The sequence below is a fragment of the Camelus bactrianus genome, chromosome 11 (assembly GCF_048773025.1).
Source record: "Camelus bactrianus isolate YW-2024 breed Bactrian camel chromosome 11, ASM4877302v1, whole genome shotgun sequence".
In the NCBI taxonomy this organism is placed as follows: Eukaryota; Metazoa; Chordata; class Mammalia; order Artiodactyla; family Camelidae; genus Camelus; species Camelus bactrianus.
This window is the reverse complement of record NC_133549.1, coordinates 58,687,588-58,711,564: the sequence shown is the minus strand read 5'-3', so window position 1 is coordinate 58,711,564 and position 23,977 is coordinate 58,687,588. Positions and strand designations below refer to the sequence as shown.

At 41.5% G+C, this 23,977-nt stretch overlaps 1 protein-coding gene across 6 annotated transcripts in view; it reads left to right on the top strand.

Moving 5' to 3' along the window:
• The window catches only part of ANK3 (ankyrin 3), a 472,635-nt gene that overhangs the window by 309,888 nt on the left and 138,770 nt on the right, over window positions 1–23,977 (top strand). For all 6 annotated transcript variants that reach the window (XM_074374055.1, XM_074374057.1, XM_074374056.1 and 3 more), the window contains exons 9-16: window positions 5,390–5,488; window positions 10,367–10,564; window positions 12,445–12,543; window positions 15,148–15,246; window positions 17,191–17,289; window positions 19,653–19,850; window positions 21,407–21,505; window positions 21,795–21,893. In XM_074374055.1, the coding sequence (XP_074230156.1) occupies window positions 5,390–5,488; window positions 10,367–10,564; window positions 12,445–12,543; window positions 15,148–15,246; window positions 17,191–17,289; window positions 19,653–19,850; window positions 21,407–21,505; window positions 21,795–21,893 (990 nt within the window). The remainder of the gene's footprint in view (window positions 1–5,389; window positions 5,489–10,366; window positions 10,565–12,444; window positions 12,544–15,147; window positions 15,247–17,190; window positions 17,290–19,652; window positions 19,851–21,406; window positions 21,506–21,794; window positions 21,894–23,977) is intronic.

The window sequence follows — 23,977 nt, the reverse complement described above, 5'->3', positions numbered from 1 at the left end:
CCTTTCTCAGGAGTTGTTATAAAAATTCAGTAAGATCACAAATACAAAGTGTATGTGACAATAGAGGGGCCTCAAAAAATATCTTTTCACTTCCTCTCAGGCCAAATCTACAATTGCCTAACATGTACAAAATGAGGAAACAGAATTTTTGGAGAAAAATACAGATGTGAGAATAGCTTGCTCTTCGACTCTAATTGGTGCCTTTTATCTCTGGCTGTCTTTATAACTCTCCTCTCCTGAGCACTGCCTGCTTTTTCTTTCAGTGTTTTCAGTCTTCAGTTAAATATCACATCCTGTTTTATAGCCATGACATAGAAAAAAGTGTATTTCCACAGAGTTCTCCCCGCTCGATTTCCTTTTACTTCTCCACACTGAGTCTTTTGCTTAGGGGGAAGAGGAGAAACCTAGGGGATACTAATCAAAAGAAACGATGTCTCTTTCTGAAAGTGTTTCCCAAGTCATGAACTTGTATCATTTCAGTATTGGCTTTGATCAAATTCAACCTGGTAAGGACATATTCTGGGTTCAGTATTCCTAAATGTGATGCTTTAATGCCCCGCTTTCGTGCTTTTCAGAAAAACCAAACCTGAAAGAAAATCTTTTTGACCTTCAAGTGTGCGAGATTTTGCTCTTAGTCTTAACACTGGAGAGCATTTTGTACAGCCAGTAAAGTGTAGTTCTCCACCTCACTAATAAGATTACTGTCACTGAAATGAAATATGAGATCTAGACTCTCCGGTTTATGTTGCTTCAGAATTCTGCCCAAGGAAATACTTATTCATTATGTGAGTGCTTTAAAAATCAAGGGAATTGGAAAAAGAATCACTAACCCCATGCAATTTCATTTCCCTCCCATAGTGTTACTATGGCAACTCCACATCCTCTCCGCTTCTCTCCTGTCCAACTGCATATGCTGCCTTTCTTGAGGGAGCTTCCCTTGAGCCCCAAGAACTGCCTTTGTCAAGCATTTTTCAACTGGAGGTCAAAACTATATACTGTTGTATGTAGTTGAAGAACTGCATTTTGGTCCAGGACCCATTCTAAGTAACACTGTACATTCATTGTATATTTCCAGAGGTTGGGAGCAGGTAAAAATCCTTATTTTGTGTTGGAAAGAGCATTGCCCCAATTTTAAAGAGAGCAGTTCCCTATGTAAACCAGTTCACTTCTATGTTGTAAAACACAATATCCACAGTAGCTCTTTTTTTAAAGCTTATAATGATTTTTTAAATTAAATTTTTAATATTTTTATTGAGTTATAGAAGCTTATAATGTTTTGAATTAGCAAGAGGAAAAATCTTAGAGTAAATATTCCAATATTTCTCTTACTCTCTTATTCTTAATACTAAGAAGACTGAGTCATATTCTTCAGTGTAGTTCTAATTTGTAAGTCACTTATTTATTGAGAATTTAATTTTCCTGGAAAGGTAAGACATTTTAATAGCACTTGCAAAGTACAAAATCAGTTTAATCTGAAAAAAGTTAACAAGGAAAGGAATTTTTAAGTAACTAATTAGAAAACACTTTTAAAAGACTAGCCGAAAAACTCATTCATTGATTGATTTACTCAGTCATTTTTATTAAGCAACTTTCACAAACATACTGAGTTGCCTTCTCTGAGATTCAAGTATCCCTTTTAAGCTAGTAACTATGTCCTCAGAAACAGAGTAGTTGGAATTATAATGCATGCTCACAAATAATTAAAATACCAAGTTAAAAGGCATAGGATCCCCAAAAGAGGTTCAGATAAAATATGAGGGGAGTCCTGATGGTAGAATAATGATGTCTAGCTTTGGAAATGTCTTCAACAAAAAATTGTACTTTAAACGGTAAGGATTTGGGTCTCGGTGAAAGTAGAAAGGGAACTTTGAGGTACATGGAAGTCATGTGGGCAAAGCAGAGAAACAAGAAAATGAGAGGCTTTTACCAGGACCTGCAAATAGTTCAATTGAGGCAGAAGGGAAGGGAATTAGGGGAAGGTCAAGTGTAGCAGGGACTGATTTTGGAAGACTTGGAGTGCTCAGCTGAGGAATTTAGACTTGGCTCAGGAATGACAGTTACTAAAGATCTTTTTGAACATAGGAGCATCATAATCAGAAAGTGCTTCAGGAAAGTGAATAAGCCACACCTATTTTAAAACCAAAGAAATTAGTTCAAAATTTAAATGTTTGCTTTTTGCCCCCCCAAAACTGGTATTAAGTAATGTCAGTGCCCACTCTTTTTTTTTTTTTTTTTTCTAAACTGAACTGTGAATCACTACATGGCAGATACTTTTCTGTCTCACTGTGGATCAGCTGGTCATGTCTCCGTCTTTATGACTGTAGGGAACTGTGATGTTAATCAAAGATCTTACATTAACTCTAGGCACTAGTTTTCCACTGACCTGTGAATGTCCCAGCAGCCAGGCTGGCACTGCCTGTGCAGCCAGATAGTCGTGACACCTTGTACAGCTTCCTGCTGAGAGGCATCACTCCTGCCGGGATTCTGGCTATTCGAAGAGCCATGCACCTTTGAAAAGTTTCAGAGCAGGTCTGCAGAAGATCCAAAGGAGTCAGCCACTTGCAGTCAATGTTTAAAATATTGCAAGTAAAGCTACAGTTGAAAGAGCTAGAGATTGATGCGGCTTGGGGAACTAATGGACTTTATCATTAAAGCAAGGTGATTGAAGGAACAATGGCTAGAGTGCTAAAGCACTTCACAGCTCTTACACTGATAGAAAAAACTCTCATCTCTCCTGGCTGAGTCTGTAGATTCTGTGAGTTTTTAATACATACATACCAGAGATCAGAGGTAGCAGCTGCAGAATGTAGATAAAGAAAGGTGAAGAGTGGCTGAAAGTTTGAGCAGAGCGGCTTTGTTTTAATAACTCCTCCCAAGATATGCCTTGTTCTGGATTCAGCCTGTGCAGCCTTGGATGAGTCATTTAACCTCTTTGAACCTTAGCGTCTTCATTTATAAAGTGAAGATTACACCTTGTATACAATGATAGAATGTCTTAGCTTTGCTTCAAAATAATACAAGAATGGAAAAAAGGTCAGGATACAGATGAATCAGGGTCGATCACGAGGTGACAGCTGTTGACACTAAGCACCTGCTACACCTAGTGGCTCGTTACACTATTCGGTCTACTTTAGTCTGAAATATGTTTGAAGTTTTACATAATTAAAACTTTTTTTTTTTAGAAAGGTGAAACCAGCAAAAAATGTATGTCTGTAAGGAACAGTAGAGTTCAAAAGGATTAAGGAGGTGAAATAAATTTTGCTCTGAGATAGCCAAACATTGTGTTCCATGTGTAGCATTTTGCTTGGGGGAAGATCATTTTCAAAGATAAATGAGTTGAGCTAAAATAATTATTTTGCCTGTGTGTGACCATAGTTTGAAAATGCCTACACATTATCTGCCGCCTCTTACATCTTAGAGTCTACTTAATGAGAAAATGAAAGAAACGAATTTGACCTTTTAGTTCATTAAAGACAGTCACACTTGGAGGATGTGAATTTTGTGTGTGTGGGAAGGTAGATGTGATCATCATATTATTTCTCCTTCAGTTATTTTCAGGTTTGACATCATTGGGAAGACATTTGGACTTTATGGTATTTTTAATTTGCTCTCAGATTTTATTTTATTCTATTTTATTAGCAAAGTGTTGTTTCCAGCTTGAAAGCCTGTTATATTGCTTTACTTTGCTTTATAAGAGCAAATGTTTTAAATCAGCATAAAAGGCAGAATATTTAAACATGCCCAAAGTATATACAAACCAGCTCATGTAATATTTGCAATTTAAATCTCATTTTTCAAAACATTTTAATTCTATTGAGATTTGGCTAGGAGTTTAGAAATAGGATTGTAGTTCATTGATTAAATATTAAGATAATCAGGCTCACTTTCAAGATCTGCTCACACAACCTGGAAAGTGATTTCAGTACATTGAATCAACTTTTGATGTATTTGAAAATGTGACTATTCTTAGGGTAAGTCTGAAGTGTCAGCAGAGGGAATCTTCACGTTGAGGAACACACAAACCGGGTGTGTGAAAACTTCTCTGTATGGTTTGCGGCCACTCAGATAGTTTGAAGTGAATAAGTTTCCATTTCCTTAACTCCCCATTAATTCTCCTTTCCCACCTATTTAATACAGTAATCCTCCTCCCCTAGTACTAAAGAAAGGCCCCAGGGTGCAGAAGCTCTGCGGGGAAGGGGTGACGGAGAGGGGCAGAGGGAAAAGTTCAAAATACTGGTGTCCTGTTAAGAACTGCATGACTCTAATGATTACATAACCAACTCTTCAGCATGTCATATGCTTAGAAATCAAAAGTGAAGGACCTAATGGACTTGTCTTATGATAGATCATTGAAAAAAAAATCCCTGATGAAAGATTATTAAGGGATTTGTGGCGTGTAGTTCAGAAGGAGTTTAGAGAATTAGTGACCCTGCCAAAGCAAAAGCTGGTCTGCTTGTTTATGCAGAAAGATGTCTCAGCACTAACATTTATAGAGACAAAACTGGGACAGTGCTGGTGCTGGATCCTGCCTCATTCTAGCAGTGAATACTGTTCATTGGCAGATACATGGACTAGTGGTGAAAAGAAGTGCATCTCATTTAGAGAGGAAGTTTTCATAAATTGTTGCTCTTGCTTAACAATCACAAAATGTGTAATATATTTTTGCTGTTTTGATCAGTTGTGTTTGAATAATTACGACCATTCCAGTCAGTTTTTTGTTTGTTTGTTTCAGTTCTTAAATAAAGGCTTATGTTCTCAGGAAATCTTTAAGCCTTTTTCAAATTTAAATTTATATATTTTCACGGCAGAGAAATATATGATAATCAATTAAAAAAAACAGTCAAGCATAAATATATTACATGAAGATAAAATTATATGGGGGAAGTGGAATGGAAATAGACATGCAGAAGGAAAAGGGACCAATGTAAAATTCCTATTACAAATTCCTAAGTTTGTAATTTTTTCCTCTACTGTCTTAACATTTTAATTTTTTTAATTAAAAAAATTTTTTTAATTGAAGTGTACTCATTTTTTATTTTAAAAAAATTTTTAATTGAGGTATAGATGTGTATTTTTTTTTAAATGGTGGGTATCAAATTACTTACAGTATTTAGATTCCACTGGCTAGTCAAAAGAGTAGTGGAACAGTTACATTTTAAATGTCAGTTTTCTAGTATGTGGGAAATCACACACTTGGCAACTACTCAAACTTATGAAAAATGTAGTTCTCTAGATGAAAATATAACATTATTTTATGAGATAAAGATGAGTAAATGTTCAAAGTTCACTGGTCCACAGGCTGTTGGACACTGTGCTGAATCTTGACGAGATACACTCATTTATAGAATTTCCCACTGAACATGACAGAGGATGTTGCCTTGTTCGACAGGATGGTCTGACGCCGCTGCACTGTGGAGCCAGGAGTGGCCACGAGCAGGTGGTGGAGATGCTGCTCGATCGAGCTGCCCCCATTCTCTCAAAAACCAAGGTAAATTCTCTTCAGGTTTTGGGCGTCACGCTGTATTCATCTCTGAACCCCTTGGCTAGTTACTTCACCCAGGCTATGGATGACATAGGAGATGCCATAGTTTGGGTTTAGCACCAAATCTTTGTAGAACCTCAAAATTAAGCTGGGGTTTATGCGGCCTCCAGATGGAGTTGTGTGTGTGTTGCTTTTGTCTTTATTTTGTTTTGTTTCGGGAACTCTTACTGCCTGATTTTATTCTATGGAATTTTCATAGCCCAGTAATGGTTTGCTTGTTGGGGAAGGACTACAAGATCTGCAGGCTAAAATCCAGGGGCTGGTGCTCTCTCTCCAGCCTCTGAGTTTATTTCCTGAGGGTTCACAGACTAGTAAAAAGGCCAAGATATTCCTTAACTGATGAAGCCTGGAAACTTTGGAGAGATTGCGCCTTGCTTGGGCATTTGAAAAAGTGGACATATCTGAAAGGGACACACAATGATTGCCTGAAAAAAATTAATGTTTTACTCAGTATCTCCTGGATTTTTAAATAGTAAAAACATCTGACACTGTTTGAAAAAGAGACTATTTGTAAATAAATTTGGGGGCATCCAAACTACCTCTGGGTCATAACTATTTTTATAAATCAAACCAGTGATTTTTGAGAAGTTATATTAAGCTTTATAAAGAGCCTTAATTTCTAAACATTATCAAAACAAGAAAAGCACATTATTACTCCTGTTTGCCCTCTGGTCAGTGTTTCCTCAGCAACTCTAGTGAAGATGGACAGGGTCACGGTGGTCTGAACAACTCCATCCCTCATTTGAAATGCAGGGTTTAGATTGGCGAGTCATTGGAGGTACCTGTCCAACAGAATTAAACAGCCACCGTTTTTCACTGTATGCTGTGACATCTTGGATTTTCTGTGCTTCTCATCTAAACCATTCTGTTTGCTCTTTCTCCTTTCACATAGTCTGCATCTTCTTTCCACCCCACTGCTGTCTGTGAGCCACGTCATCTTCCTGAGTCATTGTAATGGCCTCCTGACTGGTCCCCCGTTTCCCCACTTTCCCTTTTCCCATCCAGTTCTCATTTTGCAGTCAACGTGGCCATGGAAACTGTCAACCAAATCACATCAGCCTCCTGCCTAAAAAGCCTCCAGTTAATCCCTATTGTACTCTTTTAAAAGTAGTTTTCATTTTATCAAAGCAATGGAGTGAATAGCCAGTCATTGTCTCATCTTCCTTCTCCTACTGTTCACCTCATTGTCTTTTTGGTTTTTTTGCAGAGAAATCTCCCTGAGTTTTTTTCTTCTATGCTTTTGACGTGCAAGAACATTTTCTTATTCTCTCATTGCTTCTTTTCTTAAAGCATCCAGTTCTTGTTTTATGGATGCAATACATTCTGCTGCCTTTCTGAGAACACTCAAGGTAACTTTTCTTTACACTCTTGCTGCCTCTCGTCTGTCCCTTACTCCTCAGATTTTCTTTTTTCTCTTTGTTGGCTTTGGCTCTCTCTGTCGTGATGGGGATTGCCCACGAATGTCTGTACCTGCCCATAAGTGTCAGGCACTCCCCTTTGAGTGCAAGCTCCCTGAGGGCACACGGGGCTCCTCTCGGGTGTATCAGGTGGAGGTGGTTTGGAGGAATCCTTAATGTCAGGATGAGTTTACCTTTTCTCTGGGAACTTCAGTTTTTTGAAAGTCGCATCCTCTAACCTTTTGCAGTGTGCATCTGGGTGAACACATTCAGAGTCAGAAACAGGAAAAGGCGCTGCCATTCTCCTGGTCCTCTCCTCATACCTTGGTCGTCACGGTGGTTACTAATACTTACACAGTGGTTACTACATACCAGGCTTGAAGCACTTTACATGTATGAACCCATTTAATCCTCACAGTATCTCTTTGAGGTACTAGTTTTACTATGATGCTCTTTTTATAGCTGAGGAAACTGAGACCCAAAGAGAGATGTCACAGCTAGTGGCAGAACAAGGATTTGAACCCACGCAGTTGAACTCTAGAGACCACGCTCTTAACACATGTCCTTCCTCCTTCCCTGAGCACCTCTTCTCAATCCAGAGCCTCACCACTGCCCTCTGCTCTGCCCTGGCCCCTGCATCCACAATAGCTCTCCAGAGATTGAATTCCTGGTTTCCTGCAAGGTACAAGGGGGCAGTCATCTGCTTTGCTGGGCTGGAGGGGCCTGGAGACCAGACAACTCTGTAGACAGGGAACCAGTCCTTCTTTGGGGCCCCCAAGCTTCATCTTTATCCTCCAAGGTACCATGTTTCCATGTGTTTTGGCCGTTTGAGAGGTAAATCTGTTGTTTTTATTATACCCAGTGGTATGCTGGAGCCAGATCGTTGGTTGAGTCTATTATGTACATCTTTTCCCAATTCCATGTTCAGAAACATCACGTTGACAGCTTAAAATTGGTCCTAGTAGGTTTTACACCATGGAAATTGGCAAATGTTACATATCAGGGCTTTTCTTTTTCAAAGAGCTGTTGTTAAACATTTATCAACACGCCACTGATCATACCCTTCAATAGGCACTCAGGATTTAGTCTTCTCTCTTCCGCTAAATGAAAATCTCTTTTCATATTCCCATTTGTAGACATCACATATCTGCTCTCATTTCCTTTCCCATGTTGTGTATGTGAGTGTGTGGGTGTGCATGCACACATATGTGGGTGTCCTGTGGGTTTTACCTTTTAAATTCCATGAATGCTTTTTTAGTGGAGTTCGTGAAGGGATGGATAAACACCGCTGGGACATCTACCACGTTCATCCGGAAGTCCCCCCGCCCGCCGCACTGAGCATCACTTCCTGCCCAGAATCTGACCACATCTGTCTCATCTCTCATTCTGCGCTTTACCATCTCCCAGCCAACCAGCCTTCTCCCACCTCCTAAAATACACCAGGCTTGTTCTCATTTCCTCTCCCTCAGGCTGAGTTCCCTCCGTTTGTCCCAGATCTCTGCAGTCCCCACACAGTTCTCAACTCAAATGTCATCTTCTCAGAGAGGCCTTCTTAGATTCTTATCTTGTTTGCCATCCCTTTCTTCAGTAAAGTGAAAGCAAGAACTTTGCCTTATTCAGAGCAGTGCCCCAAGCATCGAAATCAGTGCCCATAGGAGACCTTCACTAAATACTTGTTGAATGAATACTGAGTGAATGAATGCATTCCTGACTTTAAAACCATCTGTCTAATTCTTCAAGGCTTTCATCTTTCTGAGCTAAGAAAAACCCTCACACTGGATTCCTATTTTTAGCTTGGTGAAGATTCCGTTCGTAACAGGACCCCCTCCGCAGGGCAGATGATCATTACTTTCTCTTTGTCACCCCCTCATACACGGTGGTTTTGTACATCGTTGGAGAATTTCCTTCCTTTATTGACACTGCCTCCCATTTCTGCTCTCCACTAAGTCATTCGTTCTCTCAGATTTTGTGTTTTTGTTTACTTCATGTTTTCCTCTAAGACTGTATCAAAACATAAAGCAAGAGAACGTTTTGGCAGGAAGTAGACAAGCACATATGCTGGTGGGTGGCAGCGTCTCAAATGGGAAACGTTCCCGTCCTTTGTTGCACCTTAGTTTCTACTTTGGTTCAAAAATGTTGGAGTGGGATTTTTTAGGCAGAAATATCCTGATTGACTGACAGTGTATGAAGGCTTTAAATTTTCACAAATATTTATAAAGGTCTTCTATACATGCAGTGCGGCTCTCTGCTGGGCAATATGGGGAAATTATAACCCATGAACCTTTTGCTCTCAAGAAACACAAATAGTTGAAATACATAACTTGGTGGGTGATACCAGGAAAGTGGCTAAAGTGTTTTTTTTTTCTTATCTTGAACTCCTGTTTTATATCATTCATAGATAAATTAGGGGAATTTAAGTTAGCCCAGAGGATTCAGAAATACCTAGTTCATCAGTGTATATTTAATGTATCATTATTTTCAAAGTTCACTGATGACAGTTTTTTTGGAAATGGAATTTGCTGTCACTTGTTCCCCTGACATAGCTTAACCTGGGTTACAGTAATTAATAGAGCCTCTCTTGATAATTGGATTCTCTCGGAACTTCCCAGGTTCCTCCACGTTGCCTACTCATTTAAAGGGAGCTTTAAAGGCATGCTTGCCTGAAAAGACTGGCATCTTAATACCTTGTTTTTGCCTTCATGAGGAAGCATGAGCTGAATGCTAAATGTCACTCTAGCCTTTTTAAAGGTTTTATTTACCTTTGACCCCATTTATGTCTCCTCTCAGCTCTCTTAATGATTTTTTACTTACTCATGTTGCACATGATGAATTGTGTCATTGAACCCAGTTGAAATAAACTACCTGCGGCAAGCATTAGTTAATGAGTTGTCAGAGCTCTGCCTTTCCTCATCATAGACACATGGGGGCACCAGATAGATGGGAAAGGGAAAAATTTTTCCTTTCTACATTGATGTGAGATGAAATGTGTTGTGTTCAGGTCTTCTTTTTTAATTGACCAATATAATATTCAACACCAAGTATTAGTAATACAGAAGGACAAAATAAAAGCCAGTCTAGTGAATACGAATCTGTTTGCCTTTATTTTATCCTTTTCAGTCTTAAATATTAAGAATTCCAACTCACTGCGAATGCAGTAAATAGTGAACCTTAGTACAACTCACACTTTTTAAATCAGAAAAATAAATTATCTTTGGAATTTTTTTAATTGATATAAGGGATGGGGGGACTAGTTTGGAAAGTAGCTGCAATTCAAAACAGTTGCCGCAAAACCTCTTAGAAAGAGAAGGTATTCCGTGTGAAAATCTAGGATTTTCATCTGTTCAGATCTGTATTGTATTTTACGTTTGGTGACATGTTTGCGTTTGAAAGGTACAACAGTAAACTCTGCTTTTCTTATGTGTTCCAGAATGGACTGTCTCCGTTGCACATGGCCACACAAGGGGATCATTTAAACTGCGTCCAACTTCTCCTCCAGCATAACGTGCCTGTGGACGACGTCACCAATGACTACCTGACCGCCCTGCACGTGGCTGCCCACTGTGGCCATTACAAAGTCGCCAAGGTTCTCTTGGATAAGAAAGCTAACCCCAACGCCAAAGCCCTGGTGAGTGGCCAAGCTACCAAGTCCAGCCCATGTTGTCTTGCTGACCACAAGCTACCCTAGCGCGGGATTCTTTTTCAGGAGGTGAAAATGGAAGGTGTGGTTAAATAAAGTGTACTCCTTGTGAACCTACAGACAGCCTTCTGGGAAATCTGTAAACCCTTCTATTTCTGACGTGAGCGAGACCAGTGAGGCTAAATCATTAACCTCTTCATGGTTACACTACTGATTCTCTTAAGTGAATGAAACCCAAAGACTGTACAAGTGTAAAAAGACTAAGGTGGTCAACTTTATCTCATGGTAGGTAAAGTTATAATTCTGTGAATTAAAAGTTTTTTCCTGAGATTGAAAAATATAAGGCAAAATGATTTTAAGAAAAACAAAAACTTCATCTGACACATGAGAAGTCTAAGAATTTGTGAGTGGAAATTTGATGTTAACCACGTAAGGTAATGAAATTATCTGCCATCTCCTTTTCCTCATGATCCAAAACTTTGGTCACATTTGTCATCTTACCTCCTACAGTGATTTGCTGTTTTAACCCTTAGCTGTATTGTGTGGTTTGATTTTCACAGTGAGATGGTGTGTGTTGTCTTTTGAAAAATAAATGGTCCCAATTTAGTAAGCAGTTTCAATTTAGCTCAGGATAAGCACCCAAGTGTAGGAAGAAATATGACACCAAGTACTAGGGAAAACATGTGGGTTTCCTAGCAGCTTTGCTGTAAAGGCTGTCACCTGCTCAGCCATTGGAGGAAGGGTCTCTGCCCCCTTTGCAGCTGATGGGGTCCCCCTGGCTCGGGGATCTGCAGCGTCTTTGGGGCTCTGCAGGCATGGAGATTTGGAATGGGCGGGAAAGGATGGGCAGACAGGAGCCCTCCAGGCCCCAGGCAGCTCCACTGCCATCGTGATTCTGAAAGCTTTTCCGAGAGCAGCATTTCAAGAACAGTTGACCCACCCAGGATATCAGACATATCTTTGAATTCTGAGAAGGGAGGGAAAGAAAGGAGAAGTCATGACTCATTTTTCCATGTAATAAAAAAGCCTTCCAACGGGGTGTGGGCCTCCACTCTCCTTTCCCTCTGACTCTGAAGACTTCATAACACTTGCAGTTTATGGAGGGTTGTAGCCAGCCATCCTTGGATGGACTATGGCCAGGCAAATGGCTTCAAATAATCCACAGAAGCACCCGCGGTGACTTTAACCTACGCTGTCGCAGTGGACCCTGACATTATGTGGTTCTCTATAGTGACTAAAATATGCCCCGTGGTCTCAATTAGCAGGCAGTACAGTGTGGTAGGGAATTTGTTCAAAAGCAGGTTCTTTTATTAAGTGAAATATTAAACCAAATGATGCAAATGATGTTGGGTTGTTTAACTTTCTGCTTCCTTGGAGTAAGCACCTACTTGAATCTTAAAACTTGGAAGAAGAAAAAACATTTAAGATGGGTCTTGTAGTTGTCCTGAAATGCAGCAGAGAAGTCAGAACAGGCATGCATGAAGTTTTCGCGTCGAGGGCAAATTTTTGGCCCAGATGTTTTTAGTCTGTGTTCGAAGCGAGGTAGGGGAGGGATGTATTATTTAAAAGAGTGAATTTCAGAATAAAGTAGTCTAAGAAAATGCATGACCATTATTCCTTAGATACCAGGAGATTGGGACCAAAATTGGCTTCCTGTTCATGATTACGAAGGCACCTTGGGTTCTTGGGAGCAGGTCGACTACCTATGCTTGCAGAAAAGAATCTACATTCAATTTAACCCCTTGTTGTTTCTGCTCATTTCCAAATCTTGACAGAACGTTGCGTCAGCAAAAATATTTTACCATACACAGTGGAAGTAGATTTCAGTGGAATGTAATCAAATCGATATTTATTTTTCTCCCTTGCAGAATGGCTTTACCCCTCTTCATATTGCCTGCAAAAAGAATCGAATTAAAGTAATGGAACTCCTTCTGAAACACGGTGCATCCATCCAAGCCGTAACCGAGGTGAGAGAAGGAGGATTTCTGCACTTCCGGGTGCCGGGAGTGCAGCCTCAGCGGCCAGAGTCCTAGAGCCGTCCCCCACAATGTGCTTGTTTTGCTGTGTGTGGTGTTAGATGACTTTCTGAACCCTTCACCCAAGGGGCTGCCAGTCCTAAGGAAAGCAGACAAGAGTGTGGGTGGGTGAGTGTAAATACATCCTGTGATGAGAAGTGTAGCCCAGACACGTGTCATGCTTAAAGGTGAGCGGTGCTGTCACTCAAAGTGTAATTTATGTGAAATCTTGTAATGCAATCCTTCTCAAATCCTACACTGCAGTGCTTGTGGGTGGTTTTGCCCCCCAAGAGGCATTTGGCCATGTCTAGAGATATTTCTAGTTGTCACAACTGGATCGTACTCCTGGCCTCTAGTGAGTAAAGGCCAGAGGTGCTACTGAACCTTTTACAGTGCACAGGCCAGCCTCCCGCAACAAAGAATTCTCTGGCTCAAAATGTCGTATGTGCTGTGGTTGAGAACCCGTGCATAACATAACCTCTGAGTATTTCTGAAGTAAGGATTACTTTCTGTGAAAACTCAGAATGCTGAAGGACTAGCTCTAGGTTTCTTTCATACAAAATGACGCAGAACTCAGAGAAGTGATCCACTGGGACGTCCACCCTTCAGACTCACGCCATCCCCCAACCCCCCAGCACACTGGTCCCCCTGGATTCCAGCCACTGGCACTTCCCGAGACTGGACTCCCTCCTGTTCATTCCATATCTCTGACCCTCCATGTGCCACACCTCCTCTCCAGTCTGGTCCTGCCTGCCTTTCAGGACCAGATCTGGGGCCACCTTCTCCTCGGAATCCTCCCCTAACCTGTGGCCTGATCTAGGAGCTCCTCCTCAGGACCATCACCACATCCTGGGCACATTTCCATCAAAGCTCTTGTCCATCTGACTTACCTGTGACCCAGCCGCTCCCCTGGCTCCCCCAGAAACTGCAGGCTCCAGCAAGGCAGGCCTGAGTCTTACTGGTCTTAATGTACCCAGTAGATCCCATAGTAGATCATTCAGTCAAGGTTTGTTGAATGCATACAGGATCGGAAGCAAACATAAAGACTAAGGTCTAGTCTAGGAGTTGTTGCTTTGCCTCAGTTTCTTATCTGCAAAAGAAATGTTTGCCCTGATTTCTAACAATTCTAACTGAAATGCTAAATGATTGGAAATATGAATCCTGATTTGCTGTGAGTCTCCTGGCTTCATGGTAGGTACCCAGTTATTTTCATTATAAAAAAAGTAAGTTTATTCTCCGTGCACGGCAACCCTTTTTAAAGATCAGAATGGGCTCTGAATTAAAGGAGATTTTTATTTTTATTTTGGGGAGAGGTAGTTAGGTTTTTATTTTACTTATTGGAGGTACCAGGGATTAAGCCCAGGGCCTTGTGCACACTAAGCACACACTCTACCGCTGAGCTGTACCCTCCCCCCAAAAGGAGATTTTTGACTCACGTCCAGAAATGCCAACCCGTGCTGAGAAGTTTCCACTGCTGGCCCTGAGCTCCCTAAGAGCTTGCAAAGGCGGTGCTGACCAGGATGAGGGCTCTGCCTCACGTGTGTCCTAACGACTCCCCCTGCTGATGGGAAAAGGTGCCGAATTATAACAAAATCTCCTTCCCCCTGCTGTTGTCGGTTCCCACTGTTTGAAGTCCCAGCAACCAGACTTCCTCCTCTTCTGTCTTCAGTCTCACTTTCATTGTGGAGAATTCCTTTCATGTATTCTTTAACACTACTCAAATTTCTGTTGAAATAGTTATCTCCTTCTGTTGTAGCGTTTTCTAGCCATATTAAATATTTTTCCAAATTATGGTGTTTATGATGTAAGTGGAATTAAATTCTGAAAAACTGGAAATGGACTCATTTTATACAAAAAATACCAATGTTTTGGGGTGTGTGTGTGTGTGTGTAAGTCAGACTTGAAACACATATGAAAATTAAGGTTCAGTCTAGTGACCCTTGTTATATTTGCCTTAATTTTATCACCTTAATTTATAATACTCAAAAAGTTAAAAATTTAACTGATTGGAACGATTAATGGTGATCTGCCCATTTATCAGAGAGGTGGCTTTATGTTCCTACCCTGTCCTTTCACATACATAGAATCAGTTACTCTGAGTGCAGAGGCGTCCTCGTTAAAGGCCAGAATAGGATCTGAAATAAAAGTTGACTTTTTACTATTGTGTATGTAATCACATGTGTGTCCTCTCCACACACACACACACACACACAGTCGTATGAATAAGAAAGGCTTAGTAGCAAAGGGAGAAAAACCTTCAAGTTATTTCTCTCTAAATTTTTTTCAAAATACTATATAAAATGAAATAAATCTTTAATGATTATGACACAGGCCTTTCATAATCACGGAACTTGCTTGAGGGAAATGATGATTATTGATCCATTTGTCTTATAGAATCTATGACATAGTGGTGATGTCTTGATGTTTTCTGATCTGATCAATAAACTGGTCAACTTAACATGGATGGATGGTTGGGTGGATGGCAGACAGGCAGGCAGGCAGACAAACCCATGGTATGACAAGCCAGCGAACTGACATCTCCCTCTTTCCCTTCAGTCGGGCCTCACCCCAATCCATGTTGCTGCCTTCATGGGGCATGTAAATATCGTGTCACAACTAATGCATCACGGAGCCTCACCCAACACCACCAACGTGGTAAGTATCCTTTTAACAACGCAGGTCCAACTGTGAGTATTTACAAAACTGGCAAAGGTTGCTCCCGATCTGTTTATTTTTTGTGATAAGTAAATTAATCACTATTTAATTTAACAGAATTTGAGAATACCTGTGGTTTCCTTGACCTCAAAGGCAAGAGCCTTTCAGTCACTAGCTGGTCACAGATTGCTAAGATACAGGGACTGTGTGTATTGCTACTGAATATTATGCTTTAAAAAGGAAAGTCTTGTGGAGGGAGAGAATTTTTTTCAGTAGAAGCATTAAGAAATGTTCCATGTTGAGAAGGTGGTTCAAACACTATCATTACTGTGATTCCAAGTAAACTCCAAAGTAATTTCTCTTGAGTGTGCTTGACAGTGTTACAGCAAACTCATGGAAGCCAGCTCATTGTTGGAGGAAGATGCTGTTTTCCCACACTAAGCGTTGCTCTGCAGAAGCAAGAGCCTCACTTCATAGCAAATGTCAGAGGAGGAACTTAGCCCCCTAGGTCTGCACGTGTGATTTGATATTGTCTTACAGGATTTTAAATTTAACATCATAATAACATTAGCATCCCAGACCCCAAGCGTAAGAGCACTAGTTGGACTCATGAGCACTATAGAAGTAAAAATAAAACAAGCAACATTCCGGCACAGGAAGGGCAAGCTGTAAGGTCCTGCACCCTCACCCTGAGAGGGGCCTCCAGTAAGGCTCCTTGTCTTCTAGCAGCTGGAACCAGCTCTCAGCTGAAATGCAGTCTTTCCTGGTACTAACGGCCAGAGAGAGGATGCACCCCTTTCCACAGAGAAGGCTGGGTAATAAGGTCAACTACACCCTCAGCACCTTTCCAGGAAGCACAGTGGCAAGCTGCATGTGAAATGTGTCTTTGCATCTCCTTGCGTGGAGGTGGATGTCCCATGGAGCAAAGCAAAATGTATAAAAGTAATTTAAAGGTGGGCATCCCTGGTATGAGAGAAAATATTTGATTTTTATTACTTTTTACACTTCAGTCTATCCGTGTTGTATATGTTGTTTTTATTTTTTTAATTAAATAAATGAAGAGATCATCTGAATTAAAATCTGTTTGGTGAAAAGGGGCAGGGCAGGGGTGGAGGGAGTCCAGTGGCAAAGAAAATAACCCCTTGGGATAATGTCCAAAGATATAGGATAGTGACCTGTTGAGATAAAGCAGGAACTGCAAACCAACAGCCAGCAAGCTGGGTGTGTTTGTGTTGTACCTGCAGCATTTTTGGTTTGGTTTTGCTTTGTTTTGAACTCTGATCTTTTTTACCAGTGTTCAAGAAATGTACATAAATATCCAGACTGCCACTGTTTTTGAAAAATAGGAAGGTGTGGCATGATGTGGCTGGCATCCGCAGTTACTGGGGCAGTCTGCCCCTGCCAGGTAGCGGCGCCTCCCTCAGGCAGGACAGGGCAGGGCCTCTCTCTGGGAGCGCCACGCCACCTCCCCCCCACCTGCCCTCTTCACTCTTCTGGCCTCCTGCCTGGCCCTGTAGCACTTGCCTCTCAGCCCCCAGTGAGGCCTCACTGTAGACGACTGAGCACGGCTTCCGAGACTGCCGGCGACCAGGCTCCCAGGGCTTACATTGAAGTCTTCCATCGTGGACCGGGTTCCTGTACGATCCTCGTGTATTTCATTTCCTATCTTTCCTATTTTCAATAAGAAAGTGCTTGGAATTGGGGAGGATACAGCTCAAGTGTTAGAGCATATGCTTAGCATGCATGAGGTCCTGAGTTCAATCCCCAGAACCTTCATTAAAAAAAAAATAGATAAATAAACCTAATTACCACCCCCCCCCCAAAAGGAAGTGCTTGGGACTATTTTTTCCTTAAAAAAAAATCCTCCATCATAAACTTGATGCCAATAAAACATGCCGCTCTCCTTTAGAGCTGCGTTAACTCACTTTGGCTCCTGTTCCCCAGAGAGGAGAAACAGCACTGCACATGGCAGCTCGGTCCGGCCAAGCTGAAGTCGTGCGGTATCTGGTGCAAGACGGAGCTCAGGTAGAAGCTAAAGCTAAGGTATGTGCAGTGTTTACGTGAAAGTGTTTGCTACCGAGAGGAAAAAAAAAAGATTTTAATAAAGCCTTTAGATATGCACATGTTCTCTTTCAGGAACACTCTTTTAACATAATGAACCACCACCCATGACAAAAGTCTCTACCCAAGTGATATTGAAAACATCCCTACCCTGCACATGTGTCTACTCAGTTATTCAACAAAATTAAATAGAACAAGAACTTTGTGCCAGAAGGAACTTTGTGTCCTTGGCACATGGCTAACGCTTAGGAAACAAACCTAGACTTGGTCCAGAGTTCTACATGCTCTCCAGAGAAGGGCTTCTGCACGAAGCTTCTAGAACAAGCTCAGTTTGGATGCATGACTGAGTTCTTCTGGTTGACTTATTTGTCAGTTTTCATAGCCACAAAAGGAAAAAAGAAGTTTTAACTTTTCCTCCACAAGTTGTGAAACTATAAACCCTGACACTTGACCAGAGTTGTTCATGGAACAGAGAAGAATGTCAGGGCTGAGTTGAGTGCATCATTGTCTGCCTGGCGTTTTGCCCCCAGGACAAACCCATGTCTCTGTCACTATCCTGATGGGTAGCTGGTCTGGTTGTCAAAATGACAGCTTAGGTCAGGAATCATAAACAGATACGTAACCACCTCAACTGTTTAATTTTAGCCCTTCAATATACAAATATATATTTGTTTGTCATTTATTTACACATTCTGTACTTTCTATTTTGGGGTTAAATGGAGAGAAAACTGAGACATTTGTGAAGCAGTTTGAGATACAGCATATTTTCGTCTCTGCAAGATACACAGTCTATCACAGCTGCTCAGCTCTGCTGTTACAGAGTGGAAATAGCGAGATAGGCAGTACATAATTTAATACATCAGCACATGGACATGACTGTGTGTCAATAAAACTTTATTGACAAATACAAGTGACAGCTGGATCTGGCCCCTGGATTTTACTGTTCTGACCCCTTCTCTAGAGGATGTTGGTTAATCCGCTAGCTAACTCGGTTAAGTGGAATGGTTAAGAGCGGCTGTACGCTGCCAGTACAAGAAACCGCACATTTGTGGGTGTTGTTAGTTACATATGAAGCATTTCATCTAGGAGATGGTTTCACCCACAAGCTGACATTGACCCTAGGATTTATAGTTATTTCATGAAGGGGACCGTGTGTATCATTGTTAGGAGCCTGACTTCCACAGCCTGCCTGCCTGGGTTTGAATCCTTGTTCACCATTTACTAACTGTGTAACATTGGGCACGTTAAATAACCTCTCTGGGCCATGTTTCCTTATCTTGATTCCTCATAGAGAAAATGGAAATAACAAGAGTTGTAATTCATAGGATTGTTGCGATAATTAATGAGTGAATGTAGGTGGAGTACCTAGAACAGAGCCTGGGGCGTGCACATGCTCAGTTAGTGTTCAGTGGTGGGGGTTGAATGGGATTTTTCTTTGCCAACCACCTCTTTCTATTTCCAGTATTCCTCTTCTTCCTTGTGGCACCTTCCCTAACTTCTCACACTTCCTCCTGGTTACACAGGCTCTCTTGCTTTGACCTTGACCCTCATCTTAATGTTCCAAAGCAGCGTCCTGTGTTCTAGTCTCCTCTCTCTACTTGCCCTACGTAAAGTATTTACCTGAAATTTCCACGTTCCAGTGGGGGTTTCCCTCCAGAGGCCATCTTTGGGCAAATGAGGAAAGGATGCCCCTCCAATATGGGGAGGAGCTGCTAAGGGAGAGGGACTTATGAGGGCCTCGTGTCTTTGGTGAACTGAGACAAGGTGCCCCTCCACTCCAGGCAGATGCAGCCCATGCCAGGAGGACAGCTCAGCAAGCAGGGGGCAGGCTGGCTGTCAGCCCCTCCAGCCCTCTTAGCTGGGAGACTCCTGCAACCACCCTGTGCTGCCCGCCTCTCCCTCTGCTTTGGACTATGAGGGGGTGGGGGTGGGCAGCACCAACAAAACAATTCATTCCATATGTTTTCATGATAACTGGTGCAGGTATAGTATATCTCCCAGATACTTCAGTTTTACCAGGATACCTTCCCTTCTCTCCCCAAAAAAAGGAGTCATTAGAGGTTTAAAACGTTGATAAAGTGTAACAGGTGGGAGTGGGGATAATTTATAGGTAGAACGGCCTTTCGCAGTTCTCATGCTAACAGGTTATTCAAGGGTATTGAAGATGCTTAGATCTGCCATCTCTACCTTTCTGAGACTTAAAGAAAAAGATAAATAAAGTTCTTTTCCTTTCAGTACTGAATCAAAGAGCGGAGTGTAGCAAGCAGCGAAGTTCGCTAAATTTTTCATGACATCACTGTTGTTTTCTCAGCCCCTCAGCCTTGCATTTCTGCCTTGCCCTCTAGGATGACCAAACCCCACTCCACATTTCTGCCCGACTGGGGAAGGCGGATATAGTCCAACAGCTGTTGCAGCAAGGGGCGTCTCCAAATGCAGCCACGACTTCTGGGTACACCCCGCTCCACCTTTCAGCCCGAGAAGGGCATGAGGATGTGGCCGCATTCCTTTTGGATCATGGAGCATCGTTATCCATAACAACAAAGGTATACAAGCCTCTTGAAATCCTGCTGGTCCCCCAGGACACATCGTCTTTAGTGATACCTGCATGGTAACAGGTATAAAAGCTGCACAGCAGCATCTGTGCTTGGATCGTTGGATTAACACGGCCAGCAAAGCCCTGGGGTGGGGCAGGTGTCTGCATAAGGCTTACGTTTCTCGGTACATGATCGTCTGACGTGACCTTATTGGTGTCCGGAGTCAGATGTTTCTCACAAGTTATTGGATAAATCTAAATGGTGGTTTAAAAGCATAGCCACAGATTTCTCTTGCTGCAGCCAGGTATACAAATCACGTTACCAAAGCTCAGTTGGTTAATGCTTTTATAATACTTCCAAATCAGGAAGTGGATTTTTCTCAGTTTGTTGTTGCTGCTGTCTTTTCTGATTTATGGGATTTTTTTTTTTTAATCTCAACCCTGGTGTCTTAGAGGAATAACCCACTACACAGTTGCTTTTTAAGTGGGGAATGCAGAATTTAGAGCTCATTTTTCTTTGATACTATGTAAACCTAGAAAGTGTGATAGCAAGATGAATTGGGCCATGGCGTGTCTTAGAAAGTTAGAAATTGGTGTTACAGTCCCTTATTTGCATGCAGAGAATCAGCATTAATGTGTAATCAATGTGGAAGATAATTACAATAATTACAAATACTTGGCAATCTAGCTGAATAAATAATGACTACCTCAAAATTCACCCCCTGTGATTCTTTAGACTCTTCAGTAGAGTTGAGATACAAATTCCTGGATCTCATTTATCTTGTGAAACAGAGTAATGAGTGATGGAGTTTTGAGCACCCCATCCTTCCACCAAGCCAGCTGCCCAGTGGCTTTAGTTGGCTGTAGTCTCATGAGGTCAAATACATTGATGGCCCTCCAGTCCCTGACTCATGCTGGGGGCCATCCCTAAAGGTGCATGTTGACTGACTACTTGATACCCAGATCCTTGTAGGAGGTAGAAGCAAGGGAGGGCAGGCACTCAACTGTCAATATCCAGCTCTCACGTATTTACTGGGAGAGAACCATGTGATATTATTCAGTTCATGTGCGGAGGCTAAGGCCTGAGACTCTGGCTTCTACGCCTAAGGACTGGAGCCTATGCAAAGACGTGTGTATACATGCGATAGTAGAGAAAGGGAAGGGAAGGGAAGGGTTCCCACCTAGTGATGAGAGAGTGTGGAAGGTCCAGAGGCTCCCTGGAGTTTTCCAAGCCCTCGAAATGCAAATGTGACCTAGGACCCTGTCACCTATTCTTCCAACAATGCAAAATCCCAAAATAGCCCAAGATCCAGCTTGCCGACTTCATCCTTGTCAGATGCCTCATTCGTCCCAGGATTAGCATCTTGTTGGGTCTCAGTCAACAGAGAGAGATTAAATATCCTGCTCATCTTTGTTGCTAAGGGGACTCTTTAACTGTTATCTACCCGTCTTGGTCCTTACATACAAACTTAACTGCTCTTTATCATTAGAATAATTCATCAGTTCAGGAAACTGATGCCTTCGCGTCATTTCTGCCATTCATTATTTTTATGTTTCTTTTTTCAGAAAGGATTTACTCCCCTTCATGTGGCAGCAAAATATGGGAAGCTTGAAGTAGCCAATCTTCTGCTCCAGAAAAGTGCGTCTCCAGATGCTGCTGGGAAGGTATGAGGTCATCGGCCACCCTGCAACAGGCCACACCCATGATTGCAAAACACACCCTTGCTAGTACTCACCCACAGCCACCCAAGTTATAACTAATCCGTATCTAAGCCTCACAGGATGAAGACCACTTCGGAAATAGGAGGTGAAAGCAGGGGCCCAAGTGTTGTGGAAACTGGAATGTAAATGACACTCTCTGTTGCAGCCAATCTAATCCCATCTCTTAAGTGAATCTAGGCCTCTGATGTTAAGACGCTTTGACACTGGTTGTTGTTTCTGCACGTGTTTTCAGAGCGGGCTAACTCCACTGCATGTAGCTGCACATTACGATAATCAGAAAGTGGCCCTCCTGCTTCTGGACCAAGGAGCCTCACCTCATGCGGCTGCAAAGGTACCTGTAATTCAACAGCATGCGGAGACTGATGGAGAGTGTCCATCGGTCTCCATGTGCATATCCACTTTTGCTTCATCCGTAGCACCCCCCGAGTTGAGGCATGGGAATATAAGCTCCTTCGGAAATCTGTGCCTTCAGCTATTTAGTCAACTCATGTGGCAGATGCTCCATAAATAATTACTTGTCAATTGATTTTCCTTGAAAATCCAGGACATCCTGGAGCCTGAGGAATATCCAGGAAAAAAAATTTTTTTTGAAGTACTCTTTAGCCAGATTAAAAACATCAGCACAGCCTGAAGGAGTAAGAAAGTTCTCATTTGTCAAAGTCATAAAATATGTGTTACATTTTCCTGGCCATAAAACATTGCTTTCGAGTGGTTTATGTGTGTTTAATAAAATAGGTGGGGTGGTTTTGCTTATGTGTTATTATTATTGCTAAGGAGAACCTTTATTTTAATTGTTAGGTCATTTTTGACCAGTGGACAACAGATTTCTCAGAAAAGAGATGCTCGTAGTAAATGGCTTTCTTACGACTCCAGGACTCTGATTTGAGAGGCAAACCATAAAGAAGAGTTTATCTAGAGACAGGTTGAGTCCTCTCGAGTTAGTGAGCCCACTGTTGTCGAGCAGGTGGCTGTGATCAGAGAACACTGGAATGATACAAACCACAGTTGAAACGCTGCCCAGTTCTTTTCCTAAATACCATTGGTTGAAGGAACTTTTAGCATCCCCTGGCTTTTTGTTTTTGTTTTACTCTTTCATTTTGGGGCAATTATAGTGTTCTCCTTTAAACTTAGTGTTTGGATCAAATCTCTTATACATACAAATTAAAGAACTTGGGCTGTTAGAGATTACTTTGGATACCTTCACGCATAAAGTTTTCAGGTACTTTCTCCATGTAGAGAGCGTGTGATCTTTGACAGGTGTTTCTCTTCAGAACCTCTTTTCAGTCATCTCCTGCTCCATCCTCTTCAGAATTGTACCCAATGAAATCTCCAATTCAAAATCTAGTTCCCAAATTTGCTTTTCATCTAAGTGTGGCTTTTCCCCATCATTTTTAACCCTGACGTTCTTTCTATCATAAAGCCATCTGTTGACTTTTGAAAACACTTTGTCAAAAAAAAAAAAAATGAATGGCAGTATTATTCTCAATAGCCAAAAGGTAGAAGCCACCCTACTGTCCATGGAAGGATGAACAGATAAACAAAATGTGGTCTATGCATGCAGTGGAATATTATTTAGTCTTAAGGAAGGAAATTCTGATATATGCTACTGTATGAATGAACCTCCAAGATACTATGCTAAGTGAAATAAGCCAGGAACACAAAAGGACAAACACTGCATGATTTCACATATGTAGAGACAGAAGGTAGAATGCTGGTTGCCAGGGGATGAGAGGAGGAAGGAAGGGGGAGTTAGTGTTTAAGGGATAGTGTTTCAGTTTAGAGATGGATGGTGGTAAGGAATGGAGAACAATGAATGTACTTAATGCCACTAACTGTACACTTAAAAATGGTTACAATGGTAAGCTTTATATAATGTATATTTTACCACAGTTTTTAAAAAGAAAAAAATTTATGATAAAATTTAATAGTTGCCCATTTCATTTGTTTATTTTCATATCCTTTTGAGCCTGGGCCACTTTTCTTATATTATAAATACCCTAAGGTTCATGGTAGGCAACCAGTAAGTAAGTAATAAGTGAACTATTCATTCCTCATGTGAGAATAATAATTTTGTCACAACTAATGCTAAGCAGTTTAGAATTGGCAGAAATCATGAATAAGTGAAGCAGGATGAGTCCAATCAACCTTTCCTTCCGCAAATAACTCTTACACAGGTCAACAGTTGATATATTTGCAGTTGATTTCCAGCTTTGTATTTGTCTAACAAGACCTCATGGTTCCCTATCTGCAAAACGTCTTTGACAAAGAGTTGAAAAGCAGTTCTTTTTTTTTTTTTCATGGGAGGAAAAGTGATGAGGTTTTTATTTATTTTGATGGAGGTACTGGGGATTGAACCCAGGACCTTGTGCATGCTAGGCAGGCACTCTACCACTGAGCTACACCCTCACCCCGGAA